Source organism: Mustelus asterias, chromosome 2, assembly GCF_964213995.1.
Source record: "Mustelus asterias chromosome 2, sMusAst1.hap1.1, whole genome shotgun sequence".
In the NCBI taxonomy this organism is placed as follows: Eukaryota; Metazoa; Chordata; class Chondrichthyes; order Carcharhiniformes; family Triakidae; genus Mustelus; species Mustelus asterias.
This window is the reverse complement of record NC_135802.1, coordinates 75,857,983-75,874,774: the sequence shown is the minus strand read 5'-3', so window position 1 is coordinate 75,874,774 and position 16,792 is coordinate 75,857,983. Positions and strand designations below refer to the sequence as shown.

The 16,792-nt window shown below is 40.0% G+C and overlaps 1 protein-coding gene across 2 annotated transcripts in view; it reads right to left on the bottom strand.

Annotated features, from left to right (window-relative positions):
- Nucleotides 1–6,783: 6,783 nt before the first annotated feature.
- galnt12 (UDP-N-acetyl-alpha-D-galactosamine:polypeptide N-acetylgalactosaminyltransferase 12) overlaps nucleotides 6,784–16,792 on the bottom strand; it is a 61,996-nt gene continuing 51,987 nt past the window's right edge. For both annotated transcript variants that reach the window (XM_078237547.1, XM_078237555.1), the window contains 2 exons: nucleotides 10,938–11,093; nucleotides 6,784–10,473 (listed from right to left, as the gene is read on the bottom strand). In XM_078237547.1, the coding sequence (XP_078093673.1) occupies nucleotides 10,333–10,473; nucleotides 10,938–11,093 (297 nt within the window). In that variant the 3' untranslated portion in view covers nucleotides 6,784–10,332. The remainder of the gene's footprint in view (nucleotides 10,474–10,937; nucleotides 11,094–16,792) is intronic.

Here is a 16,792-nt window from a genome sequence, read left to right as displayed (position 1 = left end):
TCCACTGTAACTTGAATAGTATTGTGAGTCTGCAATTAAAAGGAACCCAAAGTGTTTGTTACCATTCATCAATGTGTGATTGGCATGTTTGTGTGAAGGACCCATTAAAAAATACCATCAGAGTCAAGTAATCCCACAACCAATGGATCATACAACATAGAACATTACAGCGCAGTACAGGCCCTTCGGCCCTCGATGTTGCGCCGACCAGTGAAACCAATCTAAAGCCCATCTAACCTACACTATTCCAATATCATCCATATGTTTATCCAATAACCATTTGAATGCTCTTAATGTTGACGAGTCCACTATTGCTGCAGGCAGGGCATTCCACACCCTTACTACTCTCTGAGTAAAGAACCTACCTCTAACATCTGTCCTATATCTCTCATCCCTCAATTTAAAGCTATGTCCCCTCGTGTTAGTCATTACCATCCGAGGAAAAAGGCTCTCACTATCCACCCTATCCAATCCTCTGATCATCTTGTATGCTTCTATTAAGTCACCTCTCAACCTTCTTCTCTCCAACGAAAACAACCTCAAGCCTTTCCTCATACGATTTTCCCACCATACCAGGCAACATTCTGGTAAATCTCCTCTGCACCCTTTCCAACACTTCCACATCCTTCCTATAATGCGGCGACCAGAACTGTACGCAATACTCCAAGTGCGGCCGCACCAGAGTTTTGTACAGTTGCAACATGACCTCCTGGCTCAGAAACTCAATCCCTCTACCAATAAAAGCTAACACACCGTACGCCTTCTTAACAACCCTATCAACCTGGGTGCCAACTTTCAGGGATCTATGCACATAGACACCCAGGTCCCTCTGTTCACCCACACTACCAAGTATCTTACCATTAGCCCAGTACTCTGTATTCCTGGTACTCCTTCAAAGTGAATCATTTCGCACTTTTCCACATTAAACTCCATTTGCCACCTCTCAGCCCAGCTCTGCAGCTTATCTATGTCCCTCTGTAACCTGCCACTTCCCTCCGCACTGTCTACAACTCCACCGACTTTAGTGTCATCCGCAAATTTACTAACCCATCCTTCTATGCCCTCATCCAGGTCATTAATAAAAATGACAAACAGCGGTGGCCCTAAAACAGATCCTTGCGTTACACCACTAGTAACTGAACTCCAGGATGAATATCTCCCATCAACCACCACCCTCTGTTTTCCTACAGCTAGCCAATTCCTTATCCAAACCACTAAATCACCCTCAATCCCATGTGTCCGTATTTTCTGCAAAAGCTTACCATGGGGAACCTTATCAAACGCTTTGCTGAAATCCATATACACCACATCAACCGCTTTACCCTCATCCACCTCTTTGGTCATCTTCTCAAAGAACTCAATAAGGTTTGTGAGGCACGACCTACCCTTCACAAAACGGTGCTGACTATCCCTAATCAAATTATTCCTTTCCAGGTGATTATAAATCCTATCTCTTATAATCCTTTCCAATACTTTGCCCACAACAAAAGTAAGGCTCAGTCTATAATTACCAGGGTTGTCCCTATTCCCCTTTTTGAACAAGGGGACAACATTTGCTATCCTCCAGTCTTCTGGCACTGTTCCAGTAGACAATGACGACCCAAAGATCAAAGCCAAAGGCTCTGCAATCTCCTCTCTAGCCTCCCAGAGAATCCTAGGATAAACCTCATCCGGCCCAGGGGACTTATCTATTTTTACCTTTTCCAGAATTGCTAACACCAGGTCACAGATCAGATCACAGCTCTGCAGTTCTGCCACATCCACTGAGGAACCATTGTGGACAATTAAACAATTAATGGGAGGATCAGACTCCATAAACAGCCCCAGTTTCAATGATGGCAAAATCCAGCAAGTGTCAACAGCACTAGCATCTACCAAGTATGCCCTAGTCACAGAAATGGGACAAAACCAATCTGGCCAATTAATGCCCTAGCAGTCCCTTCTCAACTACCAAAGCAATGAAAGGTGTTGTCTCGAGCGTCCACTTATTTAAAAATCTGTTAGCTGATGCTCCATTCAAGGATCACTCCATTCCATGCCACATGGACAAAATAAATGAATTCCAGAGGAAGATAAAAACAACTGCATTTGACATCAAGAGAGCGTTTGAATGAGTGTGCCATCAAGGAGCCCTGGCACAATTGAAGTCAATAAAAATTAGGGGGAAATGTTCAGTCCAGAGTCATACCTAGTAAAAAGATCATTGTGGTGTTGGAGGCCAATTATCTCAGTTCCAAGACATCACTGCATGAGTTATTCAGTGCGATGTCCTAGGCCTAAACATCTTCAGCTGTTTCACCAATTATTTACCTATCATACAGAGTCAAAAGTGGGATGTTCATTGATTGCAGTGTGTTCAGTTCCATTCTTCAGATAATGAAACAGTCGATGCTTAGTTAGAACTGAACAACATCAAATCTTGGGCTAATAAGTCAAAAGTAACATTCATGCCACATAAGTGCCAGGCAAAGACCCTATCCAGCAAGATAGGTGGAGAAGGTAGTCAAGAAGGCATACGACATGCTTGCTTTCATCGGCCGGGGCATTGAGTTTAAAAATTGGCAAGTCATGTTGCAGCTTTATAGAACCTTAGTTAGGCCGCACTTGGAATATAGTGTTCAATTCTGGTCGCCACACTACCAGAAGGATGTGGAGGCTTTGGAGAGGGTACAGAAAAGATTTACCAGGCTGTTGCCTGGTATGGAGGGCATTAGCTATGAGAGGTTGGAGAAACTTGGTTTGTTCTCACTGGAACAACGGAGGTTGAGAAGCGACCTGATAGAAGTCTACAAGATTATGAGAGGCATGGACAGAGTGGATAGTCAGAAGCTTTTTCCCAGGGTGGAAGAGTCAATTACTAGGGGGCAGAGGTTTAAGGTGCGAGGGCAAGGCTTAAACGAGATGTACGAGGCAGATTTTTTTTAAACACAGAGAGTAGTGAGTGCCTGGAACTCGTTGCCAGGGGAGGTAGTGGAAGCGGATACGGTAGTGACTTCTAAGGGGCGTCTTGACAAATACATGAATAGGATGGGAATAGAGGGATATGGTCCCCGGAACGGTAGGGGGTTTTAGTTCAGTCAGGCAGCATAGTCGGTACAAGTTTACGGGGCCGAAGGGCCTGTTCCTGTGCTGTAATTTTCTTTGTTCTTTGTAAGAGAATATCCAACCAAACATCTGTTGACATTCACAGGCATTACCATTGAATTCCCCCAACATCCTGGGAGTTTCCATTCATGAGAAATCTAGGTGGACCAGCCATACAAATACAGTTGTTAGACAAGAAACACCTTTCAAACAATGGTTTCCCAGCAAGGATCCACTTCCAGAATTTCCAACTCTCCTTTCACTATTCCTTGATATTGAATTGCCACATATATTTAAGCTTCTACACACTCACTCAGGCATCCAGCCATCAACAGAACACTATTGCTTCACAGGATGTACTAAGGTCAGTAACTTTAGGATTACTTCAGATATCTGACTTCATCAGGTTTGCAATTTTCAGCTGTCTTCAACTTCAATGAACAGGACCTCATTCAAATTCCAGTTTCCCTCTGTTCCTTTGACTTAAATCTTCCTAGAACATCTCTTTTCATTCTCTGGTTTCTAGAACTAGCTGTTCTTTGATTTCTGGGATTTGCTTTCATGTCCATTACCCAATTGTTCCACTTCTGCTTCTCACAGAGCACAGTGAGCTGCCTTCCCTCTGTCTTGGGTCTAGTTAAAACTAAACTCAAAAGGTCCTTCTAACTTCAAAGATGGCCCCTGGTTGTTAAGCAATAGCTCAATTTCTCTCTAAGCTCTTGTTTACTTTTCACATTGTAAACTCACTAAGCATAGTAGAGACAGCTCAAAATGAAACCAAAATCCCTACATACATGTAAACATCTTGAACATGAATCTAACTAAAGTTTTAAACCTTATACAGAGACACTAACTTAAATCTATACTTTATTTCTAGTATTCAACAATACAACATAGATAACTTAAAACTACTTCTGCTTCCTGGTGGTATACATTTCCTGCTGAGTATTTTGTACTTTTATTATTCATTCATGGAATTTGAGCATCGCTGTGAGCATCATCTGTTGTCCATCCTTAATTGTATACCACCTATGGATATAGTGGCTCAATTAAAATGTTAATGAGGTGGCACAGTTGTACAGTGGTTAGCACTGTTGCCTCACAGCGCCAAGGACCTGGGTTTAATTTCAGCCTTGGGTGACTGTGTGGAGTTTGCACGTTCTCAGTGTCTGCGTGGGTTTCCTCTGGGTGCTCCAGTTTCCTCCCACAGTCCTATGATATGCAGGTTAGGTTGATTGGCTATGCTAAATTGCCCCTTAGCATCCCAAGATGCATAGGTTAGGGGGATTAGCGGGGTAATTATGTGGGGTTATGGGGATAGGGCCTGGGTAATATGCTCTGTCGGAGTTTCGGTGTGGATTCAATGGGCCAAATGGTCTCCTACTGGAGGTATTCGATGATTCTATTTGATTATACAATAACAATCCAAGAACCATAACAATTAAGACCCATCGGTACCTGGAATGAATAATGTGATTTCTCTCAGTTTCTTCCATCTCTCAAAAGACGAGAGATGAGGCCAATAGTAAACCAATAAATTTATAATTTAATCGCCCATTTAAACAAAACATGTGACATAACCAAAATAGCATGATTTGTCTATTTCCCATTGCTCGTCAGGTGTAAAGAAAAAAATACCCAAACTATAGAAACATTTCGCTCAGTATGGATTACCCTTCACTTTACAATTAGTTGTTAGCGAACTGACATTAACTTTTGAAAAAGAGATTTCTCTACACATTCAAAACCTGCTGCAGATTGACTTCCACGCATGTGACATAGAGTAGTTTAAGCTCTGTTGGACTATTGGATCAGACTGGCTAATCAGCCAGAACTCTTACAAGTTGAGCTCAATGAACGCATTCAATGAATGAAATCAATCCAACATTATAGGTACAAATCACTGAAATTTGCTAACAATCCCTGCCTATGTTGTTTCATGTTGATATGGTTTAAGAATGTAGACAATTCTGTTAATTTCTTCATCTGGGATTCCAGCTAATCAGGTTAATCAGTAGGATCATCCCAAATAACTTGGTGGGGTTTCACATAAGTGGGTGAAGTTTATCATAGCTACATCAGAATACAAATTAGCTCAATCTTTCGAGGGATAAACAAACATAATGTGACTCGATACAATTGAGTCACTAGGCAGAGTTCGTTATTGCTGTTGGTGCTGGGATAGGCCCATTTTCTCTTACTAGAAAGCAAGAGGAAATAGCAGAAACACTGGCAATTACTTTGCAGTCTTTCCATCCATGAGATTGAGATTCAAACACTGGAGAGCAGGAGATTGCAATCACAAGAGAGACAGACCTTCATTGAATGTGCTGAAAATGGATATTGCATAGAACTTTATAAAACTATGCACCTAGAAACAGGCCATCCCACCCAACAAGTCTAGACCAGTTTTATGCTCCACATGAGCCTCCTCCCACTTTACTTCATCACACCCTATCCTCTTATTCTTTTCTTCTTCATGTACTTACCTGGCTTCCACTTAAATGCATCCGTGCCATTTTCTGCAACTACCCTATGATAGCGAGTTCTGTGTTCTCACACTTCCTAGTAAATAGTTTTCTCCCGCATTCTTTATCAAGTTTGTTAGTGACTACCATGTGTTATGGCCCTGGTTTTGAACACCCACAGAGGTGTTTACTATTGGCCTCATCTCTCTCGCCTTTTGAGAGATGGAAGAAACTGAGAGAAATCACATTATTCATTCTAGGTACTGATGGGTCTTGTTATGGTTCTTGGATTGTTATTGTATAATCAAATAGAATCATAGAATACCTACAGCAGGAGACCATTTGGCCCATCGAACACCCACAGAGGGTTGCAGGGTAGCACAGTGGTTAGCACTGCTGCTTCACAGCTCCAGGGACCTGGGTTCGATTCCTGGCTTGGGTCACTGTGTGTGGAGTTTGCACATTTTCCTCATGTCTGCGTGGGTTTTCTCCGGGTGCTCCGGTTTTCTCTCTCAGTCCAAAGATGTGCGGGTTAGGTTGATTGGCTATGCTAGAATTGCCCCTTAGTGTCCTGAGATGTGTAGATTAGAGGGATTAGTGGGTAAAATATGTAGGGATATGGGGGTAGGGCCTGGGTGGGATTGTGGTCGGTGCAGACTCGATAGGCCAGATGGCCTCTTTCTGCACTGTAGGGTTTCTATGATTCTAGGTGGAAACATCCTCTGCATATCTACTCTATCAGACCCCTTCAGCTATTTGGTCACCATAGTCTTTTTTCTGGAAAAGAGCTCCAGTATATTCTTTCCTATTAGCTCTGGTATCATTCATACATCACTTTGCACTTTCTCCAGTGCTTCATTTTTGTAATATTGATATATATATCCAATATTTGTCAAAGTATTAATGAGGAAGCAAGATTGTTTAATATTCCCAGGACTCCAAAAATATTGGAAGTACCTAATCCCTATGTGCCATCACTTTCCTAAATCTCTCTCATTTAACTACTTATCTAACCTATTAATAAATATTGATACAGTCTCTGCTTTAATCACCAACTCTGGTCGTGCTTTCTAAAGCCTCACAACTCTTAAATGCAAGGAAGTCTTCACTGTACCAGGTCCCACTACCTCACAGCCCAAAACTTCACCGTGGTCTTAAATTTTTGTATAGATTCATTACATCCCAATAATCTCACAAAACGTCCAAGCCAAAAACTGAGCTCATGATTTTTAAAGGATATAATTTGCAGTTCCCTGCAATAATTTTATTGCTGAAGAAAATGGTGAGACACGTTTGTACACATTTTCAAGTTTATTCCTACAATTCCCATAAAAAACAGACATACCTGAATGTGGCATTGATTTTGCAATCTGAAAGAAATATTTTATTTTTAAAATTAGGAGTATGTTTAATGTTCAAATTAGTTGGATGGAGCATTCGCAGATAAAAAGCATGGTCGCAGATCTGTCGTCAACATCTGTGGAGTACATGGAGTGTAGAGTTTGTGACTCTACACTCAAAATGTTTTTGAAAAATCCATCTGACATTTAATGTTGTTATAAAAATTAACAGTCAATACATTATTTCTCTGTGCTGCATTTATACTTCAGTCAGCCCGCCAGCGAGCAAGCAACTGAAGAAACAAAACTAAATATCCTCCATTTTCATTGCATTAATCCTAGGACATCGTTGGGCAACAGAGCAACCTACAATTTAACCTCTGCAAGAGGCTGTGCATTCCTTTTGTTGAGACTTAGGTTAGACATTGTATCTGCTGCTGGAGAGTAACAATGCTGTGATAATTTATAAAACAGGTTGATTAGAAAATGATGCTCATTAAAAAGATATGCACCAATACTTGACAAAATACAAATCCTCACACATTTAAATTCACATCCAAAGTAGTAAATTCTGTAAACATTTGCAGTCACAACCCAGCTATTCAAGACCAGGTGTAGTTCTAATGCCAACGTGATTGCTTGGTAGTAGCAACTGAAAAAATTTACAATCTTTCATTTAATTGCAAGTCCTTAAAACTGCTACACAAAGATATGTCAATACAAGAACAGAGTAGATTTAAACAAAAGACAAGTTCCTTCAACAAGGTGGTTAAAAAAAAATCAAATATTACACATTATGGAAGCCCAAGAGATAATTATTTTTTTATAAGTCAATAAAGCTCATTAGCACAGTGATTTGCTGCCTGGATCAATCAATATCAAAAGCAATTATTTAAAACTGTTTAGTACATTCTCCAGCATTCAGGATACAATCAGTATTATGTCAAAAGTAAGTACAGAAGAGGAAGGCTGTTCAACTCACCCTTCCACAGACTATTATATTGCTACTGTTTGGTAAGCAAGTTTTTTCATACACATATGCAGCATTTGTAAATTCTATAAACATTTTTGGCTACTTAGTTCATTTTATAAGTTGTCGGGGAAGAAAACAACATTTTTTATATTTAATATGAGATTAGTAATAACTCTCATAACTACATTTTGCAATTAGAGTGCAAAAATAGAGCTCCTTCAAATTTTGTATCAAAATAAAAGGCATCTACTGTATTCAAATGAGTCATTGCACATTTTCACTTGTGATATATGATATTACAGCGACATATGGAGGAGTGAGCCAATATACATAGAAGAGAATGTGAAATCAGTTACTTTTTCTTACAAGTCAACGCTAAATTATTGGTAGAGGTCTTCGAAAGCATTTTTAAAATTCTCATCAAGCTGAAGTACATTTATCATTCCACATTGAGACATACAATCCTAAATGTTTCCATAGCTTAAGCTTTTCCAAACCTTAATCTCAAACCCACTGCTGATGACTTTTGCCACAAATGCGCACCTATATAGTTAATTCTAAATCAAAGACTAATTGGGGCAGTGGAATTTAGCAATATGCTTGAGTCCACATTGCACTGATTCCTCTCAACTCCCCAGTTCACACTTCATTTAGGCTGTGATCTATGTTTTAAGGGCAAAAAAGGGTTTCACCATTGCAGTTGTGTCAATTGGTCTCAGTGGTAGCACTGTCACCTTTGAATTGGAAGGCATGGTTTCAATCCAGGAATTTGAGCACTTAATCTAGACCGACAGTTCAGTGCAGTACCGAGTGAATGCAGCATGTCTGAGATACTGCTCTTCAGATATTAAACCCAGCCCCATCTACCTATGCAAGGGGATATCAAAGATCCCAAGGCACTATTTGAACAAGAACAAAGGAGTTTTTTCAGAGTTCAAGTCAACCTTTAATACTCAACTAACACTGCCAAAATTGGTTAACAAGTAGTTAAGAGCTCTGTCTGATTCACTTGATTTACTTGAGAAAGGATATACTGGCACTGGAGGGGGTGCAGAGGAGATTCACTAGTTGATTCCGGAGTTGAGAGGGTTAGCTTAGGAGGAGAGACCAAGTAGACTGGGGCTATACTCATTGGAATTCAGAAGAACGAGGGGAGATCTTATGGAAACATATAAGATTATGAAGAGAATAGATAAGATAGAAGCAGGGAAGTTGTTTCCACTAGCGAGTGAAACTAGAACTAGGGGGCATAGCCTCAAAATAAGTGGAAGCAGATTTAGGACTGAGTTGAGGAGGAACTTCTTCACACAAAGGGTTGTGAATCTGTGGAATTCCCTGCCCAGTGAAGCAGTTGAGGCTACCTCATTGAATGTTTCTAAGGCAAGGATAGATAAATTTTTGAACAGTAAAGGAATTAAGGGTTATGGTGAGCGGGCGGGTAAGTGGAGCCGAGTCCACAAAAAGATCAGCCATGATCTTATTGAATGATGGAGCAGGCTTGAGGGGCCAGATGGCCTACTCCTGCTCCTAGTTCTTATTCTATGGGCTTGATGCAAGACGTCAGTTTACCCTTATTATTTTCCACCCGTGATGCAAAAATTCAAATCTCCTCACGCAGTTCAACTCCAGAATGAGGGCAAAAAAGGTCTCAGTTTCAGTTGTAAATTTGAGATATTCTCTCTCCTCCTGCCCCTTTTAATCCTTATTGATATTTCCATACTTCTATTGCTGAAAGCTATCTGTTTAAATAAACATTACTAGAAAAAATTCTAAAATACGTCTTCTTTAGTTTTAAACTGATTGTGGACACAGCTTCACTTTCACAACAGGTTGGAAAAAGGTAAGATTGTGGAATTGAAAAGATTGGTACAAAAGATATAATTGTCCATAAAGTGCACTAAATCACATCGATATGGTCAAAATTGCAATTTTACAAAAATGTCCACATTTCCTCCCCGTCCCCAGCCTTGGCAAAAAAAGTTGTCTGTTCTTTTAAATGAATTGGACGTCACAGTTTTGTCTCCCTTCATATAGCTGTAATATCATAGATCACAGGCTTCAGGATAACAAAAAAGGATTTGCACATAGTTCACTTTTAGCTTCCAAACATTATTGTTTTAAAGCCTTTCACAAGTCATGTTGAAACCAGTAGATTCTTCACCATATATATTCAAGGAGACATACAGTCAGGTTCTACGAATTGCATAAGAAAATTATGTATTTCAATTGTCCTTTGGAAATTTAGAAAGATTTTTGTAAGTTCAAGGCATTGTTAAAAATAAATTGCTCTCAGTGATAAAATCAGTACAAAGATGCTTCTATATTATGTAAATCTTAAAATCCCATTCCAAAGTATTCTAAAGAAGACCAAAGATTTGATACGATCATATAGTTCATGGGAAAACTCAGTAGTATTTTTGGCAATGGCAGCTTTTTAAAGTTGTTAATGAATTTGAATATGAATAAATCATTTTCTTTCTTGAAAGAACCATTTCTGGTGGTCAATATCTGTACATGGCCGTAGTAATGGTCCTGGATGACCATTGCTGAATGCACTGGGTACAGCCTGCAGACACTTCTGCGTCACGACATGGTAGATCGAGCCATCCTGAAGACAAAAAGAAAGTTCAAAACAAAATTAATCACAATCAGAGATTTACTAAAAAATAAATTTTTGACTAAATGCAGTCCTACTACAATCTTGCCTTAACCTTCACATCTGTAATTGTCATAATGTTACCATAGAAATTAAAGTTTATGACTATGTGTTCTTACAAGTCTATTATACAAAAAAAAGAATAATTTACTGCTTAAAATGAATAGTCTCTCCCTTGGGAAGCTATTTATATGTGGCACATGTAGATTGAGTCTTTTGCACTCACTTCAGACAGGCAGTCAATGTCATACTTAACACACATGACCACAGCTAGTTGTCATTTAGCAAAAGTATGGAAGTCTTAAAAATTACAATAAATACACACTATCTTGACCTTTGGAAGAGCATCATAAATAATGATAGTAGTTTTAAATTTATATTTAAAAACAGCACAAAATCTTTAGAATGCATCTTACCTCCTTAAAAATGAATTTCTGGTTTTCAGGCACAGGCGAATTGTTTTCTCGGCAAAGGTACATTGTCAGATAATCATTTCCAATATCTGCTGCAGCACAGGCTTCAGGTTGGCGAGTATTATAACGGATTTCATTGTGTGAAGAGAATTCAAAAAACTAGAAGCACAACAAGAAAAGCGGTAGCTGTTTAAAGAACACCAATGGAGTTAGAGTGTCATTTGTGATCATTTGGAGGTCACTGCAATGACTATCCAATCCTCTGCACATCGGACAGCACTATTCTAGAATCTAAACTCTGGTCAATGATTCTTCTTAAATTTCTGTCTTTTACTGGGTCCCTATGGCATGAAAAGAAATCCAAAACTTTGTTATTTTGCTATTTTTAAAACATTGACATTTGCTGAATCAAAAATTATGGCTGCTACAAGGCACATGCCCACAACACTGGCCTTTTGTTCTGGGAGCTACCACCAGGGATTACAAGAACAAAATAATTCTTCTCAGCCTGTGGAATCTCACACCTCATTGTGCAAACCCCTTGGAATCAACAGAAGCAGAGGAAGTGCATATGCACTGGCACCCCAAACTGAGCTATCACAAAAGAGAGTTCGAAACCCATTGTACCAGAAGGGATGCTAATAACCAGCTCATCTGACTCCTCAGCAGGAAAAATGGCATTCTGGCCAGTTGCATGGCAATGGATTAAACTGCAATCACATGCAAGTGCGGGAAGTTGCAAACACTCCTGCCCCAGGTTTTAAACATGTAATAAATTAACCTTCTGAGTTAATCAAAACACAGGTTGCTGAAGGTTATTAGCAATCAGAGAGGCAGTGGCATAGTGGTATTATTGCTGGACTAGTGATCCAGAGACCCAGGGCAATGCTCTGGGGACCCGGGTTCAACTCCCGCCATAGCAGATGATGAAATTGGAATTCAATATAAATCTGGAATTAAAAGTCTAATGATGACCACAGAACTATTCTTGATTGGTTCATTAATGTCCTTCAAAGAAGAAAATCTGCCATCCTTACCTAGTCTTTTGATTTGATTTATTTTTGTCACATATATTGGGAAACAGTGGAAAGTATTGATTCTTGCGCGCTATATAAACAAAATATACTGTTCATAGAGTACGTGGGGAGAAGGAATGGCAAGAGTGCAAAACAGTGTTACAGTCACAGCTAGGGTATAGAGAAAGATCAGTTTAATATATGGTAGGTCCATTCAAAGTCAGGCAGCAGAGAAGAAGCTGTTCTTGAGTTGGTTGGTACATAATCTTAAACTTTTGTGTCTTTTGCTCAATGGAAGAAGGTGGAAGAGAGTATTTCTGGGGTGTGTGGGATCCTTGATTATGCTGGCTGCTTTTCTGAGGCAGCAGGAAGTGTAGACGGAGTCAATGGATGGGAGGCTGGTTTGTGTGATAGTCTAGCCTACATCAGAGATGAGCAATAAATGCTGCCCAGCCAGCGACACACACATCCCAAGAATGAATTTTAAAAAGCCATAAAAATTCAAAACATGTTCTGCTTACAGACAGTTAGCAAGAGGAAATTGTCCATATCTCTCCTGTCTGTAACACTTCCTAAAAATAAATTGATACATTGGAGTTAAGGAGGAGTGCAAAATATTGGATATGATAACATAGAGAGAGGGGAAGCATTAAGGGCATTAACATCCTTGAAAGTAGAAAAACCACCAAGACCAGATGAAATGTACCCCAGGCTGTCAAAGGACACCAGGGAAGAAACAATAGATGTGCTGACCACTATTTGCCGAGTCTCACTGGGTGCAGCAAATGGCAGAGGATTGGGAGGGGCAGCCTTTGTTTTAAAATGGAGTGAGGGGTAGGCCAAATAATCACAGGCCAGTCAGTGGGCAAGTTATTCAAATCAATTCTGAGACAAGATTAACTGTCACTTAGGCATGGGGTAATTCAAGGACAGTCATGGACTTGAGGGACAATTGTGTCTGACTAACTTGACTAATTTTTTGAGATAGTAGCAAGGAGGATTGATGAGGTTAGTGCAATTTATTGGTCTACATGAATGCTAGCAAGGCTTTTGACAAGGTTCTACATGGCAGACTGGTTAAACAAAACCCATTCGATCTAGGGCAACATAGTAAGCTGGATACTAAATTGGCTCAGTGGCAGGAAACAAAGGGTAATTTTTCCAATTAGTAGGTTGTATCCAGTGGAGTTCTGCAGGACTTAGTAGTAGGTCCCCTGCTTTTTGAGGCAAATATTAATGATCTGGACTTAAATGTAAGGAGAATGATAAAGAGTAGTGCAGACAACAACAACTGCATGGCTGAGGAGGGAAGCTGTAGACTGCAGAAAGATACCAATGGACAGTTGGGCACAGCAGAAGAGTGGCAAATGGAACGTAACCCAAAGAAGTGTAAGGTGATGCATTTAGGAGATCAAACAAGGCAAAGGAATACAAAATAAATTGAAGGATACTGGGAGTTTCAGAGGAAGTGGGAGGCCTTGGAGTGCATGTCCACAGAGGCCTGGACAGGTGGTGAAGTAGACATATGGAATTCTTTCCTTTGTTAGTGGAGTACAAGGATATAAGATTATGCTGGAGCTATTGAAAACACTAGTTAGGCCACAAAAATGTTCTTTCATGAGATGTGGGCATCACTGGTAAAGCCAGCATTAATTGCCATTGAGCTGAATGGCGTGCTAGGGCATTTCAGAGGGCAATTAAGAATTAACAACACTACTGTGGGTCTGTAGTCACATGAACGCCAGGCCAGATAAGCATGGCAGATTTCCTTCCCTAGACCACAATACATAGGAACAGAAGAAGGCCATTCGACCCATCGAGTTTTCTACTCCATTTAATGAGATTATGGCTGATCTGGCATTTTTACCACAATTGATGATAGTTATATGATCTAGCTTTATATTCCAGATTTATTGACTGAATTTCAATTTGAAATTTGAACCCCAGATCCCAGAACATTGCCTAGGGCTCTGGATTTCTAGTCCAGTGACATTACCACTACGCCATCATCTCCCCTTGTGTGCAGTTCTGGTCACTTCATGAGAGAGAGGATGTAATTGCACTGGAGAGTGTACACAGAGGAGATTTACATGGATGTTGCCAGGACTGGAAAATTGCAGTTATAAAAAAAAATTAAATAGGCTCGGGTTCTCCTTAGAGCAAAGGAGGCTGAGGGGCGGCACGATAGAACAGTGGCTAGCACTGCTGCCTCTCAGCGTCAGGGACCCAGGTTCGATTCCAGCCTTGGGAGACTGTGTAGAGTTTGCACATTCTCCTCATTTCCTGTGGGCAGTTTCCTCCCACAGTCCAAAAACAATTAGGTGGATTGGTTGTGTTAAATTGCTCCTTAGTGTCCAAAGATGTGTAGGTTAGGTGGATTAGCCATGGTAAATGCATGGGGTTATGGGCATAGAGCAGAGGAGAGGGCCTAAATGGGATGCTCTTTTGGAGAGATGGTGTAGACCTAATGAGCTGAATGACGGCTTTCTGCGCTGTAGGGTTCTCTGGGACATTTGATTGAGGTGTACAAGGTTGTGAAGGGCCTGGATAGAGTGGATGGGAAGGCCTTATTTCCCTTAGCAGGGAGGTCTGTGCTTAGAGGGCATAGATTTAAAGTTATTAGAAGAAGGATTAAAGGGGAGATGAGGAAATATTTTTCTCATCTGGAGGGTGGTAGGGGTCTGGAACTCTCTGAACAAAAGGGTAGTAGAGGCAGAAACTAACAAGTTATTTGAAAGAGGTTTGGATATGCATCTGAAGTCCCATAACCTCCAGGGCTATGGACCAAGTGCTGGAAAATGGGATTTGGCTGGATGGCTCAATTTTTTGGGCGGTGCAGACAAAGTGGCCTCCTTCTGTGCTGTAAATCTCCCTACATTTTCCAAATTATTGAAAGGAGGAATGTGCAGTGATGTGAGAAGTGTGTGTTGGGAGTGGTAGTATATAAACTGCTCCTTAGGAGAGAGCTAGAATGGACACGGTGGGCTGAATGGCTTTCTTCTGTGCTGTAACTATTCAATGATTTTATACTTCCATAGTGAAACAAAGGGCACTAGAAAAAGACAGTAAATGACAGCCATCATTTTTGTTGAATTCACTTGCAAGGTTAAAACCAAGTATTCAAAAGAATGCGACATGAATATAAATTGGCTCAAAGTGAAACAAGCTGGAATGGCAAGAGGAGGAATCCAGTTAAGAAGAATGTGGTTTCAATCTACAAAAGGACCTGAAGATCAAGGTAAAGTAGTTGATACAGACAGGTCTTGATGCACGCAATCTGCACTACTATGTATTGAAGTTTCAGAGTAGTGAAAAAACAATTCCTATACAATTTTATAAATTTCATAAACACCTCTGGAAGCTGTCACTAATAGGGTAAATGTGCTGCATCTACACTTAAACCATCTAATTTCCAATATGGGCAGGAGATTAAATTTTAATTGAAAGCATTGCTCCTTCTTTCTCAAAAAGATTATACAGTCAATGCATTTTCTCTCCAAGGAAAAACTATTTCACTTATTTGGGGCAAAATCAGCTGTAGTGAGATTGGTCAAATCAGAATACACAGCTTATATTCGTCAATAAGGAATTAATTTAAAACACTTCGTATCCATTTTCAGAGTTGTGGAAATGGCCAAATTGTCAACAATATATGAGAGAACTTGAGAAGCAGTCACAGGTGAAAACTTACTTTTTAAGTAATACGAGAAAAATAAAGAAAATCATGAGATTTAAAATAAATAAATCGCCAGAACTGGTTTTGACCCAAAGTATTAAAATAAATTGGTGTAGAAATTGCAGGGGCTTTTATCACAACTTTACACAGTTCACCAAATTCAGGAAATTTGCCTTTAATTTGACTGGAATATTGCAAATATCACACTACTTAGAAACGTAGTAGATGGAGAAAATGGGTAATTATAGATCTACCAGTTTAATATCAACTGTGGAGGAGTTAGTGGAATGAATCAGAGATTGAGAGCAGGATTTTCCGGCCACACAAGCCCCAAGACTGGAAAATCCCTCCCGCGGTCAACAGACCTTTGCATGGTCCTGACCTGCTACGATCCCTGTGGCTGGCGGGATGGGAAAATTCCACCCTGGATGACTGAGCATATGGACAAATATGAACTGATAAAAGAGTCAGCATGGATATATGTGAAAAGTAGGTCATATTTGACTTATCGAACTGAATTTTTATGGACATTGTCTATATGGATATCCAGAAGAGGTATGATAAGGTTCTGCACAACAGGTTAACAGATATGACATGGGTTGGGAGATAGGAAGCAAAATCTAGTGATAAACGGAACATGCTCTGATTGTTGGGACGTGACAGGAAGTGTTCCCCAATGATCTGACAAGTGACACGGAGTAGATTTCATCCTTGAATTGAGGAATAACCAACATAACAACACTAATTAAACATTGGGAAGTAAACATAAGAAGCTACTACACATTCAGAATTTTGAAGTCTGCACTTTATCCAGCAACACCACCCTCATATCCATCACCCTATCCTCACTGAATCCCAATCTCCTCCAATGCCTCAAATTAAAAATGCTCATCTCTCTATTCAATCCTTTCTTGGCATAACTCTCCCTAGCAAAGCTTCATTTAAAAAAAAACATCCCCAATTATCTCCCTTTCTATAAAAGTGGCAACGTTTGCTGAAATTCAGGTATGAGGGTAGTCCTCCAGGACCCCCTCTGTTGCTAAATCTTCATGTGCACTGACTGATCATTCAATGTTGGAGGACATCGTAACTCAGTTAGATCAAGGTTTTCACTGGATATTAATGCATGTGCTTGCAATTTGCAGAAGCAGTACAACATATTATCA